At 36.7% G+C, this 18,185-nt stretch overlaps 1 protein-coding gene across 5 annotated transcripts in view; it reads left to right on the forward strand.

Annotated features, from left to right (window-relative positions):
- The window catches only part of ZC3H13 (zinc finger CCCH-type containing 13), an 85,730-nt gene extending 67,959 nt beyond the window's left edge, over positions 1-17,771 (forward strand). For 2 of the 5 annotated variants that reach the window (XM_060079943.1, XM_060079944.1), the window contains exons 12-20: positions 688-771; positions 1,124-1,667; positions 6,008-6,111; positions 6,458-7,639; positions 8,306-8,824; positions 11,304-11,456; positions 13,146-13,346; positions 15,232-15,395; positions 16,806-17,771. In XM_060079943.1, the coding sequence (XP_059935926.1) occupies positions 688-771; positions 1,124-1,667; positions 6,008-6,111; positions 6,458-7,639; positions 8,306-8,824; positions 11,304-11,456; positions 13,146-13,346; positions 15,232-15,395; positions 16,806-16,976 (3,122 nt within the window). In that variant the 3' untranslated portion in view covers positions 16,977-17,771. The remainder of the gene's footprint in view (positions 1-687; positions 772-1,123; positions 1,668-6,007; positions 6,112-6,457; positions 7,640-8,305; positions 8,825-11,303; positions 11,457-13,145; positions 13,347-15,231; positions 15,396-16,805) is intronic. The other 3 variants (XM_060079945.1, XM_060079946.1, XM_060079947.1) reach the window with 3 other exon arrangements.
- Positions 17,772-18,185: the final 414 nt, after the last annotated feature.

Below are 18,185 nucleotides of genomic sequence, written 5' to 3' on the forward strand. Positions count from 1 at the left end.
TTATTCTGCTTAATAAGTTGATGTCAGAGATTTCACTTACAAACCTGTTGGCCATATTCTAGTATGCCTTTTATGACTAACTAGTAAACAATACTGTGTAGTGTGAAAATAGAGACATCACAATAGCCTAGGTCATAGTACAGTGACCTATTTTCAAAAATGGCTATCTCTGTGGAAAAGTTCATGCCATTTTCTTAGACATCTTTTGATCCCAGACTAACTTTTTGCTCAGCTGGGCATACTGGGCAGCATGCATTTAGTTTGTGTTTATATGATTCATGTATTAAAAAAAAAAAAATATATATATATATATATATATATATATATATATATATATATATATATATATATACATAAATGTGATGGGGTTATCATTTAACATTTTAAGAAAACAGTTCTTCATCTGAGTAATCAGTTATATGATTAAATACAATTTTTAGTCAATCAGTAGTTATTAATTATATATCACTAATATGAAACACTTTTTACATTTGATTATTTCAAGATTGCTAAGCATCAGTACCCTTAATATTCTAGTTTATGATAAATTGATGTTGCAGCAACAAATATTGACAGATGTATTGTTCTACTATATTTTCCTCACATAATAGCTGCACTTTGATGTGTATATATTTCGGCCTGAAATTAGAGGTGTGACTTACGAGGGAAATTTTTTTTTTCCTTCAGCTCCTATCTTCTTCACCTCCTGCTGCCCCTATCCTTTGCCACCAGTGTTCTCAGGTCCTGCTGGGGGGACAGAGAAGATCAGAGGTGAAGGGTAGAGATGGCAGAAAGTGGGGTTGGAGCAGTGGGCTGGAGGTAGGGTAGGGAGCATGCAGAGAAGGATCAAAGGTGGATCAATGGGAGGCGGGAGGGGGGTTGATGGGGAGCAGAAAACATGGTAGTTAGAGGGCAAATAAAAATTACCTTTAAGAAAAAGAAATGTTTTTAAACATCTAGTGGTGATTATTTGGATGATTAAATTAAAAGTAAATACAGTACCTGATTTATGTTTGTTGCCAGTGTGACCCTATACACAGATAAAATGTAAGATTTGCCATACTGTCTTACCAATAGGTTATCTGTGAAATTAATCACTGACGAAACTTGGTTTTCATTGTAGATCAAAGACCAAGCTCACCAATTCGACATCAGGGAAGGAATGACGAGATTGAGCGTGATGAAAGAAGAGAGGAACGAAGAGTAGACAGAACGGATGATAGAAGAGACGAAAGGACTAGGGAAAGAGAGCGGGAAAGAGAGCGGGAGCGGGAGAGAGAGAGGGAACGGGAGAGGGATCGGGAGAGAGAGAAAGAAAGAGAACTAGAGAGAGAGCGCGCTAGGGAACGGGAGAGGGAGAGAGAAAGAGAGAAAGAGAGAGACCGGGAAAGAGAGAGAGATCGGGACCACGATCGAGAGAGGGAAAGGGAGAGGGAGCGCGACAGGGAAAAGGAGCGGGAGCGGGAGAGAGAAGAAAGGGAGCGGGAGAGAGAGCGGGAGAGGGAGAGAGAGCGAGAGCGAGAAAGAGCAAGAGAAAGGGAGAAAGAGCGAGAACGCCAGAGGGAGTGGGAAGACAAAGACAAAGGACGAGAGGACCGCAGAGAAAAGCGGGAAGATATCCGAGAAGACAGGAATCCAAGAGATGGACACGAGGAGAGAAAATCAAAGTAAGTGATTGTGAGCCAGTTTTTTACATGTTAGTGAGGAATTCAGAAAGTTCCATTTAATGCTTCTCGGGGGCCCCTAATATCCTCTTAATTCTTTTTCCTCTCTCCATTTTCCTGTATTTTAGTTTTATTATGTGTATTTGGTGTTCAACATCTTTTGAATTGTCTAGGAAAAAACAGTTTTCTCATTCTACTATTTTTGTATCCAAGATATATAGTTAATAATTCTTATTTACTGTTTGATTACAGCCATTTTAAAAAAATTAATTAAGTTATTTATTTTTGGCTGACTTGGGTCTTTGTTGCTGTGCACGGGCTTCTCATTGCAGTGGCTTCTCTTGTTGCGGCTTACGGGCTCTAGGCGCGTGGGCTTCAGTAGTTGTGGCGCACGGGCTTAGTTGCTCCGCGGCATGTGGGATCTTCCCGGACCAGGGCTCGAACCCGTGTCCCCTGCATTGGCAGGCAGATTCTTAACCACTGTGCCACCAGAGAAGCCCAGTTACAGCCATTTTTGATGGTACATTGGTTTATTTGACTGCTACAGACTTGTTTTTAACTGGAATCCAACCTAAAAGTAGTAGAATCAGTGGGTTTGTGTCCCATCATATCCACTTTATAACTAGTTAATGGAGTTGGCTTGTCACCAAGACATAATGCTTGTGCTATTCCTGATAATCCTTTATGAGTTTTGTGTACGTATACGTCTAGAGTCACTACCCCCAGGCTGCAGAAGCATTCACAGTGTCTTAGAACTGAGGAAATTCTGGAACCACTGCATGGCTAGAAGAAGATGAGAAATAGAGAGGTATCCTCTCTTGGGTTGTGGAGTTATAGTAGATTATTGGAATAAAAAGATGTGTTCTTATTATCTTATATATCTGAGGGCATCTTCTCTCTTCTCCTTTCTTTTCTCTCTCTTTTTTTCCTTTTTTAAAAAAAATATCAATAAGAATTTATTTGCTCTGGTATCTGGGAAGTCCAGGGTTAGTTTTTATTTGTTTTGATATGACTATATCCAGATTCTCAAACAAAGCATAGAGTGGTGTATCTCCACTGTTCTTTTTCTGTATTAGTTTTAGACTCAGAAGGCTTTTACCCAAATGATGGCTAGGATGACCCCAGGGTTATACCTATCAGCTCAGTAGCCCTCTCTGTGCTGGGGCTCTCATCAGTAGAGGAGTTAGATAAGAGAGCTAAGCCAATCACTATAGCCATGAGAAATCTGGACTCCGATTGGTCAATTTTGAGGTTTTATAGACATAAAACCAAACATATCAAAATTAAGTGCTTTTTTTAAAAAATACCAACTAGAATAGAGGGTATATTTAAGTTTGTTAAGACAAACTGGAAATAATTTATGTATATTCCATTTCTTTGCCTCTGCCTCTACCTCATTTGCCTCATGGTGAATACACTCTCTGCTTTAGGCTTTTTTCATCATTGCTATTATGGATTTTGGTTATAAACAAACAACGTAGCACAGAAATGGAGGCTTCTTCCATTAGGTCTTGCCTTCCCTTCAGTCTGCAGCCAAGGTTTTCTGCAGTTCACTCTCTCGCTTCCCTCTCCCCACATTAAAAAAAAAAAATCTCACATTAACATAAAATTGATAATACCTTTAACACATGCAGGCACACAGTACATATTATTTCTCTTCTCTCCTCTGACCTCTTTAACTCTCTATCTTCTAAGATTAAAATTCTGAAATCTTTGTTATTTATTTATTATTATTTAATCCTATGCTTTGATTATATTTTACTGCTCCTCATCTCAGCTTACAGTAGCCAAAATTTCTTCTAGTTTTTCATGGCTAGACATTCCAAGCATTGACAAGGGCCCCAGAAATTTAGGAGTCAACAGCTCTATAAAATAACTAGTTATATGAGGTTAACATCTTGATGTTTCATCAATTATATTGTCATCTCAGTAGTTGAATTTATCCAGCACTTTTGTTTTTAACCATGGTTATGAGGAAGGTTTGTTGAATTGCTGTAGTATTTATTTTACTCTAATTTTGTTTCTGTAGATACTTCCTTGAAATTAAATTTCAGTTTTTTGCATGTTTTATATTTTCTTATGTTATCAATTATCTCTTGCTGTGTATCAAACCACATGAGAAGTTAGAAGTTTAAAGCAACCACCATTTATTTGGTCTTGATTCTGTGGGTTAGCAGTTTTGTTTCGGCTCAGCAGAGTGGCTCTTCTCCTGGTCTCACTTGGGATCACTCATGTTTCTCCAGTCAGTCTGGCAGTTCAGCTGGGTCTGAATGACCCAAAATGGCCTCACTCACATGTCTGGCAACTGGTGCTGGCTGTTGCTTAGGCATCTTATTTTCTCTTCCATATGACCTCTCATCCTCCAGTAGTCTAAACTCTGCTTTTGCATATGATAGTAGAAACATACCAAGAAGGCAAAAGCAGAAGCTGCAAGGCCTCTTGAGGCCTAAACGTCCAAACTTAAACTGTCATTTTCACCGCATCTTCCTGTCATAGTAAGTCACTGGGCCAGCCCAGATTCAAAGAATGGGGACAGAGACTGCCTAATGATGGCAGGAGCTTTTGATAAGGAATTGCATAAGCTTGGGCCTGTGAGTTGTCATACTACATCTGGGGTCTCCTTTTCCACCTGGTTGCTCATCTCTATGAATGAGCTGTCAAGGAGATAATGTGCTCATGTGCTGCAGTGTTTCTCAACTTTTGGCCATAGTATTTACAAACATTGTTAGCTTAAAAAAAAAAAAGTCAAAATTTAACAAAAATATAGGAAAACACTAGAATAACTTAAGTATCCAGAGATATAAATCACTAGTCGTTTAAAGTTTAACTGAAGAACAAGAAATATAGTGAACATATGAATTATTTTATTAATTTGTCACCAAGCAGATGATTTGGTTCTAAGAGATGAGAAGAAACCGATTTTTACAGTGTACCCACAACATGACTGGCACTGGGTTTATGACATAACTAACTTATTCCTCATTGCAGTTTTATGAGATGGACCCCCATTTTTTTGCCTATTTTCAGATGAGAAAGCTAAGAATGACTTCAAGGAATTTACCTAAGGTTGCATAATAAGTAACATGACTAGAAGTTGAACTCAAGTCTTTTTTGACTCCAAAGCCAATACTAGATTTTCTCATTTGGCTTCCCAACATAAGGTATTTCTATACCATAAAAAGGTAAAACTAATGAATAAGTTTTAGTAGAGGGTACATTGATTCCTCTGCTATATGTTACCACTTTGTAGTAGTTAAATCTGGTGAATTTCAATGAGTGATTCTACATCTACATGAAAAAAAGAAGAGGTGGTGCCATGTATTTTAAGTCCACAATTGTAAGCCTTAACAAATGAAGAATTTTATTAAAGATGCTGAATACCCTTTGCATGATATAGATAGTTCTGAGAGTATTGGTTGTTGGTTTTTTGTTTTGTTTTGTTTTAATTGTTTTCTCTTTATTTTTTCCAGTGTTACCTTTATTTATTTATTTTTAATTTTTATTAGAGTATAGTTGATTTACAATGTTGTGTTAGTTTCAGGTGTACAGCAAAATGAGTCAGTTATACATATACATATATCCACTCTTTTTTTAAGATTCTTTTCCCATATAGGTCATTGTAGAGTACTGAGTAGAGTTCCCTGTGCTATACAGCAGACTCTTATTAGTTGTCTATTTTATATATAGTAGTGTGTATATCTCAATCCCAATCTCCCAATTTATCCCTCCCCACCCTTATCCCCTGGTAACCATAAGTTAGTTTTCTACAAACTCCCGTTTTGTGAATAAGTTCATTTGAGTGTTATCTTTACTTAGATTGCTAATTGTGATGGACATTTAAAGTTCTGGATGAAGCAGGAATACAGTATTTTTTGAGACCTAAAATTCATAATTTATTGATTACTGGATATTCATTCATTTATATAGTAGAAAATTACCATAGAATTTCCATCACTACCATTTTCTCATTCTAATTTTTTTGTTTCTTTCTTGCCATACTCCATCACTCTTTTTTTTTTAACATCTTTATTGGAGTATAATTGCTTTACAATGTTGTGTTAGTTTCTGCTGTATAACAAAGTGAATCAGCTATATGTATACATATATCCCCATATCCCCTCCCTCTTGCGCCTCCCTCCCACCCTCCCTATCCCACCCCTCTAGGTGGTCACAAAGCAGCGAGCTGATCTCCCTGTGCTATGCAGCTGCTTCCCACTAGCTTCTGATAGTATTATAATCCTACAATTATACATTCTAGTTACAGCAAAAAATAATAGTAAAAATGTAGTAAAGAAATCTTTTTCATCCCCTGGAATTTTATAAATTACATTTGTCCAATTTAGGAAGCGCTATAGAAATGAAGGGAGTCCTAGCCCTCGTCAGTCACCTAAGCGCCGGCGAGAACATTCTCCTGACAGTGACACCTACAACAGTGGAGATGATAAAAGTAAGCAGGATCTGTTTTCCACGTTTCTATAGTCATATTCATTTGTAACCATGAGACCATTCTTTCACATCAATAGGAAATGATGAATTAAGATTTAAACTGTTTTCTTGCTCTACTGCCTCTGAATATCTCCCATTGTGACTAAAGTATGTGTTAGAAATAGTCATTCTACCATAATGGCATTGTCATTTCCTACTAGTTGTAGTAAAGCCATATTTTTATTTTTACTGAAGTTGTTATTTTTAAACTTTTAAAATGAAAAGGGAGAGATTGGTTTATTATTTATAGGTAGCATGCAATATTGTTAACATGGTGAAAGTGTGATTACTTTTATCCTTCTGTATAGATGAAAAACACAGACTCTTGAGCCAGGTTGTTCGACCTCAAGAATCTCGTTCTCTTAGTCCATCCCACCTTACAGAAGACAGGCAGGGTAGGTGGAAAGAGGAAGATCGTAAACCAGAAAGAAAAGAAAGTTCAAGGCGCTATGAAGAGCAGGAGTTCAAAGAGAAAGTTTCTTGTGTAGATAAGCAGCGAGAACAGACAGAAATCACGGAGAGCTCAAGAACTCGTTCACAAGACATGATAGGACACCACCCATCTGAAGATCGAGACACATCTGATCGAGCTCATGATGAAAACAAGAAAAAAGCAAAAATTCAGAAGAAACCTATTAAGAAAAAGAAAGAAGATGATGTTGGAATGGACAGGGGTAACACAGAGACAACGTCTGAAGATGGTCAAGTATTTTCACCAAAAAAAGGACAGAAGAAGAAAAGCGTTGAAAAAAAGCGTAAAAGGTCCAGAGGTGATTCTGACATTTCTGATGAAGAAGCAGTCCAGCAGAGTAAGAAGAAGAGAGGCCCACGGACTCCCCCTATCACAACCAAGGAGGAATTGGTTGAAATGCCCAGTGATAAGGATGGCACTTTGGAGGATCCTCAGAAGAAAGAAGATACAGCGTTCAGTGACTGGTCTGATGAGGACGTGCCTGACCGTGCCGAGGTGACAGAACCAGAGCACGCCGCCACAGCTGCTACTCCCAGGAGGACTCCTTCCCCGTCTTCTCTTCCTCCTCCTCCTCCTCCTCTTGCCACGACGACGACTCCTGCTGCCACCACCTTCAACACATTGGCCACCACCATTTCCACCTCTTTCACCCCAGGCAACACCACCAACGCTTTTACCAATGAAGACTCACATAGAAAATGCCACAGAACACGAGTGGAAAAGGTAGAGGCACCTCATGTTACTATAGAAGATGCACCACATCGCAAGCCGGTGGATCAAAAGAGGAGTAGCAGCATTGGCAGCAATCGGAGTATTCGTAGTCATACATCTGGCCGTCTCCGCTCCCCGTCCAGTGATTCTGCACATCGAAGTGGGGATGACCAAAGTGGTCGAAAGAGAGTACTGCATAGTGGCTCAAGAGACAGAGAAAAAACAAAAAGTCTAGAAATCACAGGAGAGAGAAAATCTAGGATTGATCAGCTAAAGCGTGGAGAGCCCAGTCGAAGTACTTCTTCAGGTAATAAAAATGAATTATAATCTAACCACTGTTTCCTATGTTAGTATATTTGTATATTTTGTACAGTTTTATGCTTTGTTCAAATCATAATTTTAAAGTAAATGCTAAATTGGTTACTTTACATGCTGCCTTAAATTTCAAGGAACCTAAAAGCTTAACCATCCCACCAAAATGTTACCTGTTAATCACATTACTAGCAGCATTATAGTAGAGGCACATTCAATGAAGTCAGTTTAATATCAGGATTTTAGTAGTGTATCTTGGTGGAAGCACTTATGTATTCAAGTCCTCTGTTGATGCCTAAAATTTTAACTTTCTGGCTCTTCTTCCTGCAACCAGTACTTTCTCTTTTGACCACAGAAAATAAGGTAGGGGGATAGGAAGAGGTCAGATAATGAAATGATCATTTCTGTTACTGCTTAAACACTTTATGTACTTATTTCTTTGAAGATATTTTGTAGTTATAGTGGAAATAAGGAAACAAGCTTTTTACATATTTGAATTAACACTTTGAGAGATGGAATTTTTCATTAAGATGGGTCCTTTGGATAATTTAAAATAAATACAGAAAAAGATAAATTGTCAGTTTTAAAGGGCCTTAAAATGAAGCCTTTTATTTCCATTTTATCACGTGTTAACTCTTTGTATATGGTGTATTTATTTTAGATCGCCAGGATTCAAGAAGCCATAGTTCAAGAAGAAGTTCTCCTGAGTCAGATCGACAGGTCCATTCAAGATCAGGGTCGTTTGAGAGCAGAGATAGGCTTCAAGATCGTGATCGTTATGAGCATGAGAGAGAGCGGGAGAGAGAGAGGAGAGATGCACGGCAGAGAGAATGGGAGCGAGATGCCGATAAAGATTGGCCCCGGAACAGGGACCGAGATCGACTACGGGAACGGGAGAGAGAACGAGACAAAAGGAGAGACTTGGACAGGGAAAGGGAGAGGTTAATCTCTGATTCTATGGAAAGGGAAAGGGACAGGGACAGAGACAGAACTTTTGAGAGTCCTCAAATAGAGTCTGTAAAACGCAGTGAAGCAAAACTGGAGAGTGAACATGAAAGAGACCTAGAAGGCACTTCCCGGGACTCTTTAGCTTTGGATAAAGAAAGAATGGATAAAGAGCTAGGATCTCTGCAGGGATTTGAAGATACAAATAAAGCTGAGAGAACAGAGAGTATGGAAGGTGAGTGTCACACCTTTTTGTCTGTTTCAATGCTCCATTCCTTTTCATATTTCATAGCAAACAAATATTTCCTTTTGAAAGGTCATCTGATATGCATATTGACTCCGTTGTTTTAGGGAAAATAGAGTTTATAAGGAAAAGCCTTATGATACTTAAAAAATGTGTTCCACTCATTAGTACTATCAAGGTAGACTTGGTTCAGGTAAGCTTAAATGAAATAAATGATTACAGTCGTCCCTCAGTCCCTCAGTATCTGCAGGAATGGGTTCCAGAGCCCTCCATCGATAGTAAAATCTGGGGATGCTCAGGTCCCGTATTAAAATGACTTCCAGCTCCTAGAATGAGGGACCCTGAGAAGGCCACATCCACCCTTTTGCCCACTCAGAGCCAATCTCAGCTATGGACATCCACTCTCCAATCCTTCACCCCTGATAATGCTGTACAAGCTGACTTGCGCCTCTGCACGGGCTTCCTTCTCTAGCCTTCTCTGTACCTGCTCTTCCCATTGCCTGATAGGCCTTTTCTCTTTTATCTTCTCTTACTCAAACTGCAAGTCCCAGTTTATGCATTATTTCCTCTACAAAGCCTTCTCTGCTAAAGGTGCTTTACTCTTTCAAATCGCCATACCACCTTGTTTATACATCTTTAATAGCATCTCTGTGCCATATTATAATTATTTTTCCATAGTTTTCTCACCACTATACTGTACTCCTTTGTTAGGCACCATAGCTTTTCATTTCTTTATCATCAAGACTCTAGCAAGGATGCAATAAATGGCTGATGAATGAAAATATGTTCTGCTGTGCATACATGTTCTGCATCTTATTCTTTGGTGAATTATAGCCCAGGTTGACAATAGTAATGGCCCCCCTGAAAATTCTCTTGGAAATTCTGCCTCCATGAACTGTCCAGTTCTGATGCTGGTGCTTACACCATTGTTCTGACATAACCTCTCTACTTCAAGCCCCCAAGAAACTTCTGGGATACTTAGTACATCAGCAGTAATATTTTATATTCTTTTTATTTGCTGTATTGTAGCACTAGTCCCAGAATAAAATTCACATTCTTTTAAAACTATAAACATCCTTACATCTTTAGGTTATTTGGTTAGATACATTCCAATACGCCAACTGTTACATATTTTTTCTACTTGACAAAAACATTTCTGCCTCAGTGGTCTTCACATTTTTATCTCAAATTTGAATTTAAATGGCATCAATTTGTGAGCCATAGTACTATTGGAGGTACAGCCTTGGGGTATAATTGAATATAATTTTAACTAATCATTGTAATATCTCTCTTGTGATTGGAGTTCGTGCCCTTCATCCCTAAAATATACCATTCATTGGTTGTGATCACAGATAACATAGCATAGAAATTTAGAGGTGAATTACCTATTGTGAAATGCAAAATTTTATCCAGTTAAAGTAGGACAATGAGTTTGATAAAGCTTGAAAAGTTAAAAATCCTATTATTTGCATTTATGTTTAGATGTATATCTGTGTAATGAAGTTATTAAAATTGTTTACTTTAGAAGTGAATGGCGGGGGTATGAGGAGATTACTACAGAATTTAATAGAGTAGAAAATTATTAGAATGACTAGAAACATCTCATAGTTTATTATATTTTATTTGCTGTAAGTTTTATAAAGCATGCTGTTGCATTTTGAAAACTAGTGTTGTAAACTCAGTAAAGTGTATGGATAACACCTGATTAGAAATATTAAGTGTACTGTATAGTTTTATGATAATTCAAGTTCACAACTAAGTCACCAGGAGACAAAGCTTTAGCCTAGGTAGTTGAGAAAAGTTGGTAAATAAAGAAATGGAAGGTACACTAGTGGTTAAAGTTTCAAATAAATTTTACTAATTAGTTCGCAAGTTCTTTAAAATTAATGAGTTTATTTTGATAAAGAAATTAATGCATCCTTTTGAAATTAGATTTCTCTGGACTTAAAGTTTTATTATAAAAACTTAACATAATATCAACATTAACATGTTAGTGGTAGATTTTATTTCTCATTTTAATTGTAATGTTATAACCTATTTTGATATTGCTGTCCATATTGTGTTCTTGCCTAAATTTAATTTTTAAGTTTTCTTTTGGAGGTATCAAGTATTTTGAATAATTAAGAAATACAGTTTTCAAATAAAAAAATGCTTTTTGGGACTTCCCTGGTGGCGCAGTGGTTGAGAGTCCGCCTGCCAATGCAAGGGACACGGGTTCGTGCCCTGGTCCGGGAAGATCCCACGTGCCGAGGAGCGGCTGGGCCCATGAGCCATGGCCGCTGAGCCTGCGCGTCCGGAGCCCGTGCTCCGCAATGGGAGAGGCCACAGCAGTGAGGGGCCTGCGTACAGCAAAGAAAAAAAAAATGCTTTTCCACTTTTCTTAGTGTGCACAGCCTCTCCTCTTTGGTTTCACTTAGATATCCCTTTCCCTTAACACTCTCTTTGGCATGAAATTAATTTTTCTGTTTAGCAGGAGATGACGAATCCAAGTTAGATGATGTGCATTCGTTAGGATCTGGTGCTGGAGAAGGATATGAGCCAATTAGTGATGATGAACTAGATGAAATTCTGGCAGGTGATGCTGAAAAGAGGGAGGACCAACAGGATGAGGAGAAGATGCCAGGTAATCATTTGCAGAGGTGGTTGAATGTAAGAAATATTTAATTATGGTATTGTGATATTCTTTGTTCCCTTTCATGCTGTAAGAATTGATAAAATGCAGTTAGAATTTTCCCATTTGTTTTAATTAACATAGAAGGGCCAATAAAATGCAAATTATAGTTAATATGCTCTGCTCATTTTTAAGTAGACATTGCCTATAAATTGGAAAGGGCATTATTTAAAATAGCACAATTGTAAGATTTCCTGTCAAACAGTGATTGTCTAGCAGTGTTCTAGATGGTAGGTGTATGGTACAGAGCTTCACAACTGTGCTGCCAGAAACCAACTTTTGAAATGACCATTCAGAAATTTCGAAAGGTTGGGGTTATATTTGAACACTGTTTATATACTTCTCTCTCTCAATTTTCTAAATTCAGTAATTATTTCCATTTATAGTACTTTATTCGTTGCCAGAACTTACTCCAGTGACTGTACCATGAAGCAGCCACCTTCAGTGTTCTTGTTGAATCATCCCAATTAGTCTAGTTGTTACTAACAATTTTTTTTTATCATAGTGAGGGTCTTTGCTTTGTTTGGGTATACAGAATATTAAATTCTTATTTTGACTTAATTTGCTCTTGTATTTTACAGTTTTTTCTACTAATGTATAATGTATATATGAGTGTTATCTTTATTATTATCAGCTATTAGGTATTTCTGAATAGAACATTATTTTGTTAATTTCCTAAACTGACTTATCAGTGGATAGATTATTCTCAATTTTAATCATAGCCACTACCTGATTCTTAAATTTATTTCATAATGAATCATCTGTTTTTAAAAGGTAAACTGTGTCTGTGTATGCATGCACACATGCAGACTAAATACACTCCTGGATTTAACTAACCCTTGAAATGACTGGTACCAAGCTTCAAAATGTCAGACCTAATCTAGTGAAATGATGGAGTTCTTTCATTGAGGATCTCTCAGGCAATTTAAATGCATTATTTGTAGGAATGGGTTTGCTTAGGTGTTTGTTTGCTTGCCTTTTTTTTGGGGGGGGGGTGTTTTTTATTGAAGTATAATTGACATACATTAGTTTCAGGTACACAACCTAATGATTTGACATTTGTATACATTGCAACATGATCACCACATTAAGTCTAGTTACCATCTGTCACCATGCAAAGTTACCAAATTTTTTTTCTTGTGATGAGAACTTTTCAGATATACTTTCTAGCAACTTCTAATGTTGAAATACAATATTACTGACTATAGTTACCATGCTATACATTACATCCCCATGATTTTATAATTGCAAGTTTGTACCTCTTGATACCCTTCACACATTTGTCTAAACTTCACATTCCTTCCCCTCTGGAAGCCACCAATCTCTGTATCTATGAGTTTGGTTTTCTTTTTGTTTGATTCTTTTCATTTTAGATTCCACATATAAATGAAATGGGGGGGGTGGAGGCACTCGCCTGTGACCTCTTCGCCTCTTTTCCTTTGGTGAGAAAGTTATTTGTAGAGGTCCTTAAGATTCTAAATATTAGTTTTTAATAGAAAATCTTTTGTTTTAAGAATATGCCTTTTTTGATTTATATTACTTGTTATTTAATGCTTTCTGTGGCTTGGAATCTATATTTCTCTATAGATAACGAGAATATTTCTTGGTGTAATAAAATTCTGTTCTTCAACTTTTTTCTAGATCCATTAGATGTGATAGATGTGGACTGGTCTGGTCTTATGCCAAAGCATCCAAAAGAACCCCGAGAGCCTGGGGCTGCACTCTTAAAATTCACACCTGGAGCCGTTATGCTGAGAATTGGGATCTCTAAAAAGTTGGCTGGTTCTGAACTCTTTACTAAAGTCAAAGAAACATGTCAGAGACTTTTAGAAAAACCCAAAGGTAATTCCGTCCCACTTCGACTATATAATGTTTAATATAAATATTAAGGTGCCTTTGAAAAGGATTCTGTTCTGTTCTCATGTAGCAGTTACAGTATAAGAACTTTTTTTTTTTTTTTTTGAGGACTCACTTATTTTCAGTATTTAATCCTCACGGTCAAAGTCTGTTTTACTTTATTTTGAGAAAAATTTAAGCCTACAGAAAAGTTGTAAACATAGCACAATGATCTTACTGTATCAAAGTTACTTTTTAACAGGTAAGTTCTAATGTCAAAAGTGCTCAGTGGTTTTACCCAGGGCTAAATGAAATAGAGCCTGGGGAAGTGAACTAGATATTGTTCATATCTAAGCAAATTGGTAATTGGTTAAATTGCTTTTGTCCAGGTTTTATGATTATAGTATGATTAAGTTCTTTGAAGCTAAACTTTCCCAGTTATCTTAGTTCCTTTGGTTTACTTGTACTTATATACGTGTTTAATCTGTCTCGAGTTATTTGGTGCTGGTCAGTTCAAAACCAGGAAGAGACTAAGTTTAGACATGTTATACATTCTAGGGAGGTTTGCAAGTGTGTTTTATAGTCTACTGTTGTGAAAGCAGAAAAGATTTAAATACAAAGTAATTTGTCTTAATGAGCAATTTTCAAGGAAGTGCATGGACTCAATGGAGATTTCTTTATTTGTATCTATAGTAGATTGGTGGTGAATGTTTGGTGCTTTTTTTTTAATGGTGTGCATTATATGACTGTCATTGGTTGGCTCAAACATTGGTATGGCTGAATTACCTGAGGAACTGCCTTTTCCCCCCACTAAGGTATCCTAGTTCCAACTGGAGAGTCTGTAGGTCTGGTGGTAGAGCCCTGGCACTGTATTTTTAAAAACTCCTCAGATGATTCTGATAGACATCAAAGTTTGTGAACTATTTCTGAGTTTTTGTTTACATTTATTTTTGCTTTTGTTATAAACCTATTCACTAGGTGTATAACTTACCGACTAGGTATATTACATGAGACAGGTTTCTTGTTATCTAATCTCACTATTTATGCTCTGCAGTTCAGGAAATGAAATATGTAATGCAATTCCATTAATTCTCAAATGTTTGTTTTGTTTTTACCTAGGTGTTATTTACTATTTCCCTTTGTGGGCTCTAGCAATAACCTGTTTGATCATGTTGCTATAGAAACACTACCTGATACCATTCATACTCTTGGCCAACCCCTGGAACGTTAACTTTGAAGTTACTACTCTTTCTGTTATTTATTTAGATTAATGACTGACCCTATTCTGTAAATTTTGATTTCTTGTCTATTTTTAACTCACTCTATTTTTATTGTGTTTTCTCCCTACTTTGCATGTTATGACTTAAAACTAAGTGATTTTGATACATTGTCCCAGGTTTTTACAGTGACCAAATATTGGATAAAATTTGCAGATTATCTAGCAAACAGCTAATCCCTTTCCTAAGTTTTTTAGGGTTCACAGAATGTAGTCACATTACTACATTTGAATCTTGCCATAATAAAGTCCTGAATCTAGAACTTTTAGTAGTTGATGGTATGCAATATTTTGACTTTACTCATTCTTAACTTGAACTTTTTTCCCATAGTTAGTAATCCCTGTCTAAATTCTGTCTCCCAGTTCTGCTTTTCTTATATCTTAAAGTGGCTATCAGAGTATTTATTTTTGTTTGAGCCCAGCACCAAAACTACATGCTGGAGTTCTCTCACAGAGAACATATTGCCTTTAATATGAAATAGTTTTCACCACTGTTGGTAACTTTGATAAAGTATAGATAAACTTAGTATAGATAGACTTTGTGGAATAGTCATCTAAGCAGTTGATAACATTTCTATTTTCAGAAGCCTTAATGTGTTTATTTTTTATTGAAAGATGCAGACAATCTTTTTGAACATGAATTGGGGGCTCTCAACATGGCTGCATTACTACGAAAAGAGGAAAGAGCAAGTCTTCTTAGTAATCTTGGACCATGCTGTAAAGCATTATGCTTCAGGCGAGATTCTGCAATCCGAAAGCAGCTTGTTAAAAATGAGAAGGTACTGTTGTTTCCTTAGAAAAATTGGAACATGTTTGTTGAGTAGTATGGATGACATATTCTTCATTTGATTGATTGCTTTAAGGTGAAATTAAGGTCTCATTATCTGCTTTTATGAGTTTAGTTTCCCAGTCTTTTACACATGCAAAAGAAAGAATTTTATTAGAATTTGTAGTACTTTTTATTTTACTTTAATAGTTTTGAATAACATTTGTTTTGAATGACAAATTGTTATTGGTACTGGAAAAAATTTTAAATAGTCTATTCCTGTGAAATATTTTTCATTTGCGAAGTTTCTTTAGATAATGAAATATACTAGAAACTTATTTAAATTGAAGGTCAAGGAAAAAAATTTTCCAGATACAGAGTGGTGAGGAGATTATATAGTGTTTATGAGAATATACCAAATTGAAGAGAGGAAATAAACACAAGTGATTATATGTAAACATTTACTTGAAGAATAAAGGAAATTGAAACTCAGCTTATTTTTTGTTTGGTTCAGGTAAGGAACCCCCAATTGAGAAAGACAACAGGAATTTTTTTGATTGCAGTCATGGTTACTTGAATATATACATGAGTGAAAACTCACAGAACTATACATAAAAAGCCAGTTTTACTGTATCACAATGTATAAGATAGTTTTTATAATGCAAATATGGTCAAGGCATCACTCTTCCTTTAAAGATCCTAGAAGAGAAATAGCAGAATGCTGGAGACATTCAAATCTTTATTTCATTATACACATGGTTGGAGAACATTTAACAAAATTTTATGACAATAACATTCAAAACTGCTAATGTAGCTTTAAGTTCCAATACTAGAGATCTACATATCTTAGAACAAAGGAGATAGTAGTTTCTCTAGTAGCCTGCACTGATCGGCTAGCTGTCTTCTGGAGAATTTGTTCAGTTCTGGAGCCTACATCTTAGTGGCATATCAACAGACCAGTAAGGAGTATGGAATGTTCGGTGCTTCTCTTCAGAGAATTGATTGTCATGTGAAAGTAAGACTGAAATTAGTGTGTAGCTCCATAGAAGAGATTTTATTTCAAAATGTAGAAGAAATAGTACCATTCAACAATAGAATGTGCAGTGTGTTTTTCGTTGTTTTGTTTTGTCATCGGAAATGATGAAGTAAAAACTACTTGATTACCTGTCAGGGATTGTTGAGAAGATTCCTACTTTAAGCAAGAAGTTAGACTAGGCGCCCTCTAGAGATGGCTTTCTTTTCTAAGATTCCTTGAGTCTGCAAACATTTCTTAATTTTGCTTTTAAATATCCAATACAGCTAATTTAATAGTCATCACAAACTAATTTTTCTTATAACTGATATTTTTTTAGCAGTTAACCTGTCTTTTCTACTGTCAACTAATAATTTACATGTTTAATTTGTTTTTGTTTTCTCCAAATAGGGCACTGTAAAACAAGCTTATACAAATGCTCCAATGGTAGACAATGAACTCTTACGACTGAGTCTTCGATTATTTAAGCGGAAGACTACTTGCCAGGCCTCAGGACCTGAAAAGACTGAAGATAATAAACTCTCACAGTCCAGTATCCAACAGGAACTGTGTGTGTCTTAAGACTGAAGTCCAGGCACATTTTCGGTACTATTTCCCTTCATCAGTGCATATTCTTTTTCAAAGTTCTTTGGTTTGACAAGTGTTATTAGTGACAAAGGCAGAAAAGACTTATCAGCCATGCTAAAAGAGTGACAAACTTTGATTTAAAGACACTAGTTTGGCTAACAAGATTTTACAAAAATTTTTACACAGTACTTGATTGATACTCATGTAAAATAATGTGAAACATCTAGATATAGTAGTTTATTCTGTACCTTTTGTTAAAACTGAAGACTCTGGGGCTTCCCCGGTGGTGCAGTGGTTGGGAGTCCGCCTGCCGATGCAGGGGATATGGGTTCGTGCCCCAGTCCGGGAGGATCCCACATGCCGCGGAGCGGCTGGGCCCGTGGGCCATGGCCGCTGGGCCTGCGCGTCCAGGGCCTGTGCTCTGTAGCAGGGGAGGCCGCAGCAGTGAGAGGCCCGCATGCTGCAGAAAAAAAAACAAAAAACTGAAGACTTTGAAAACAGTCATCCCTGCTCTTCCAGCCTACACAGATTTTTTTTATGAAATGGAGCCACTGATTTATGTACTGGATCATCCTTACAGAAAGCAGGGCTGGGCCTGCATGCTGTGTGTAGGCAGGCGTAAGCCACAATCCTGTTTTCCTTTCTAAAATTGTAACAAAACTACTTAATGGCTCTTCGGTTTTTTTAATACATGTGCATTGTTACAATGTATATTGGATATATTTCGAGTCTGAATGGTTTTGTTTGTTATCAGAGACTGTGGACTATTTTTATTTTTAATAAATGTACCTTCCCTTTTCCTGTTGTAGATTTACTTGGCTCTTCATTAATCTTACTCCTGATGTTCTAAAACATTTGTCATCACCATTACATGTTTCATACTTCAGATATTTTACTGCTGAAGTTATTATTGGACAGCTGTGAATAATGCAATAATAGTTGAGGATGTACTTCAAATATAGCTCAGTAATACTTGAAACAAACCAAGAGTTAACCAACCTATGTAATCTGAGCTTTAAAATCCTACCATCATCCTTTTCAGAGCTATAACCTTTGATTACATTAACCTGCCTCCAGATACAGAGTGGTGGTGAAATTATATGAGAATATACCAAATTGAAGAGAGGAAATAATTACAAGTGATTTTATGTAAGCATTTACTTGAAGAATAAAGGAAACAAACATTATTTTCTGTTTGGTTCG

The sequence above is a fragment of the Mesoplodon densirostris genome, chromosome 17 (genome assembly GCF_025265405.1).
Source record: "Mesoplodon densirostris isolate mMesDen1 chromosome 17, mMesDen1 primary haplotype, whole genome shotgun sequence".
In the NCBI taxonomy this organism is placed as follows: domain Eukaryota; kingdom Metazoa; phylum Chordata; class Mammalia; order Artiodactyla; family Ziphiidae; genus Mesoplodon; species Mesoplodon densirostris.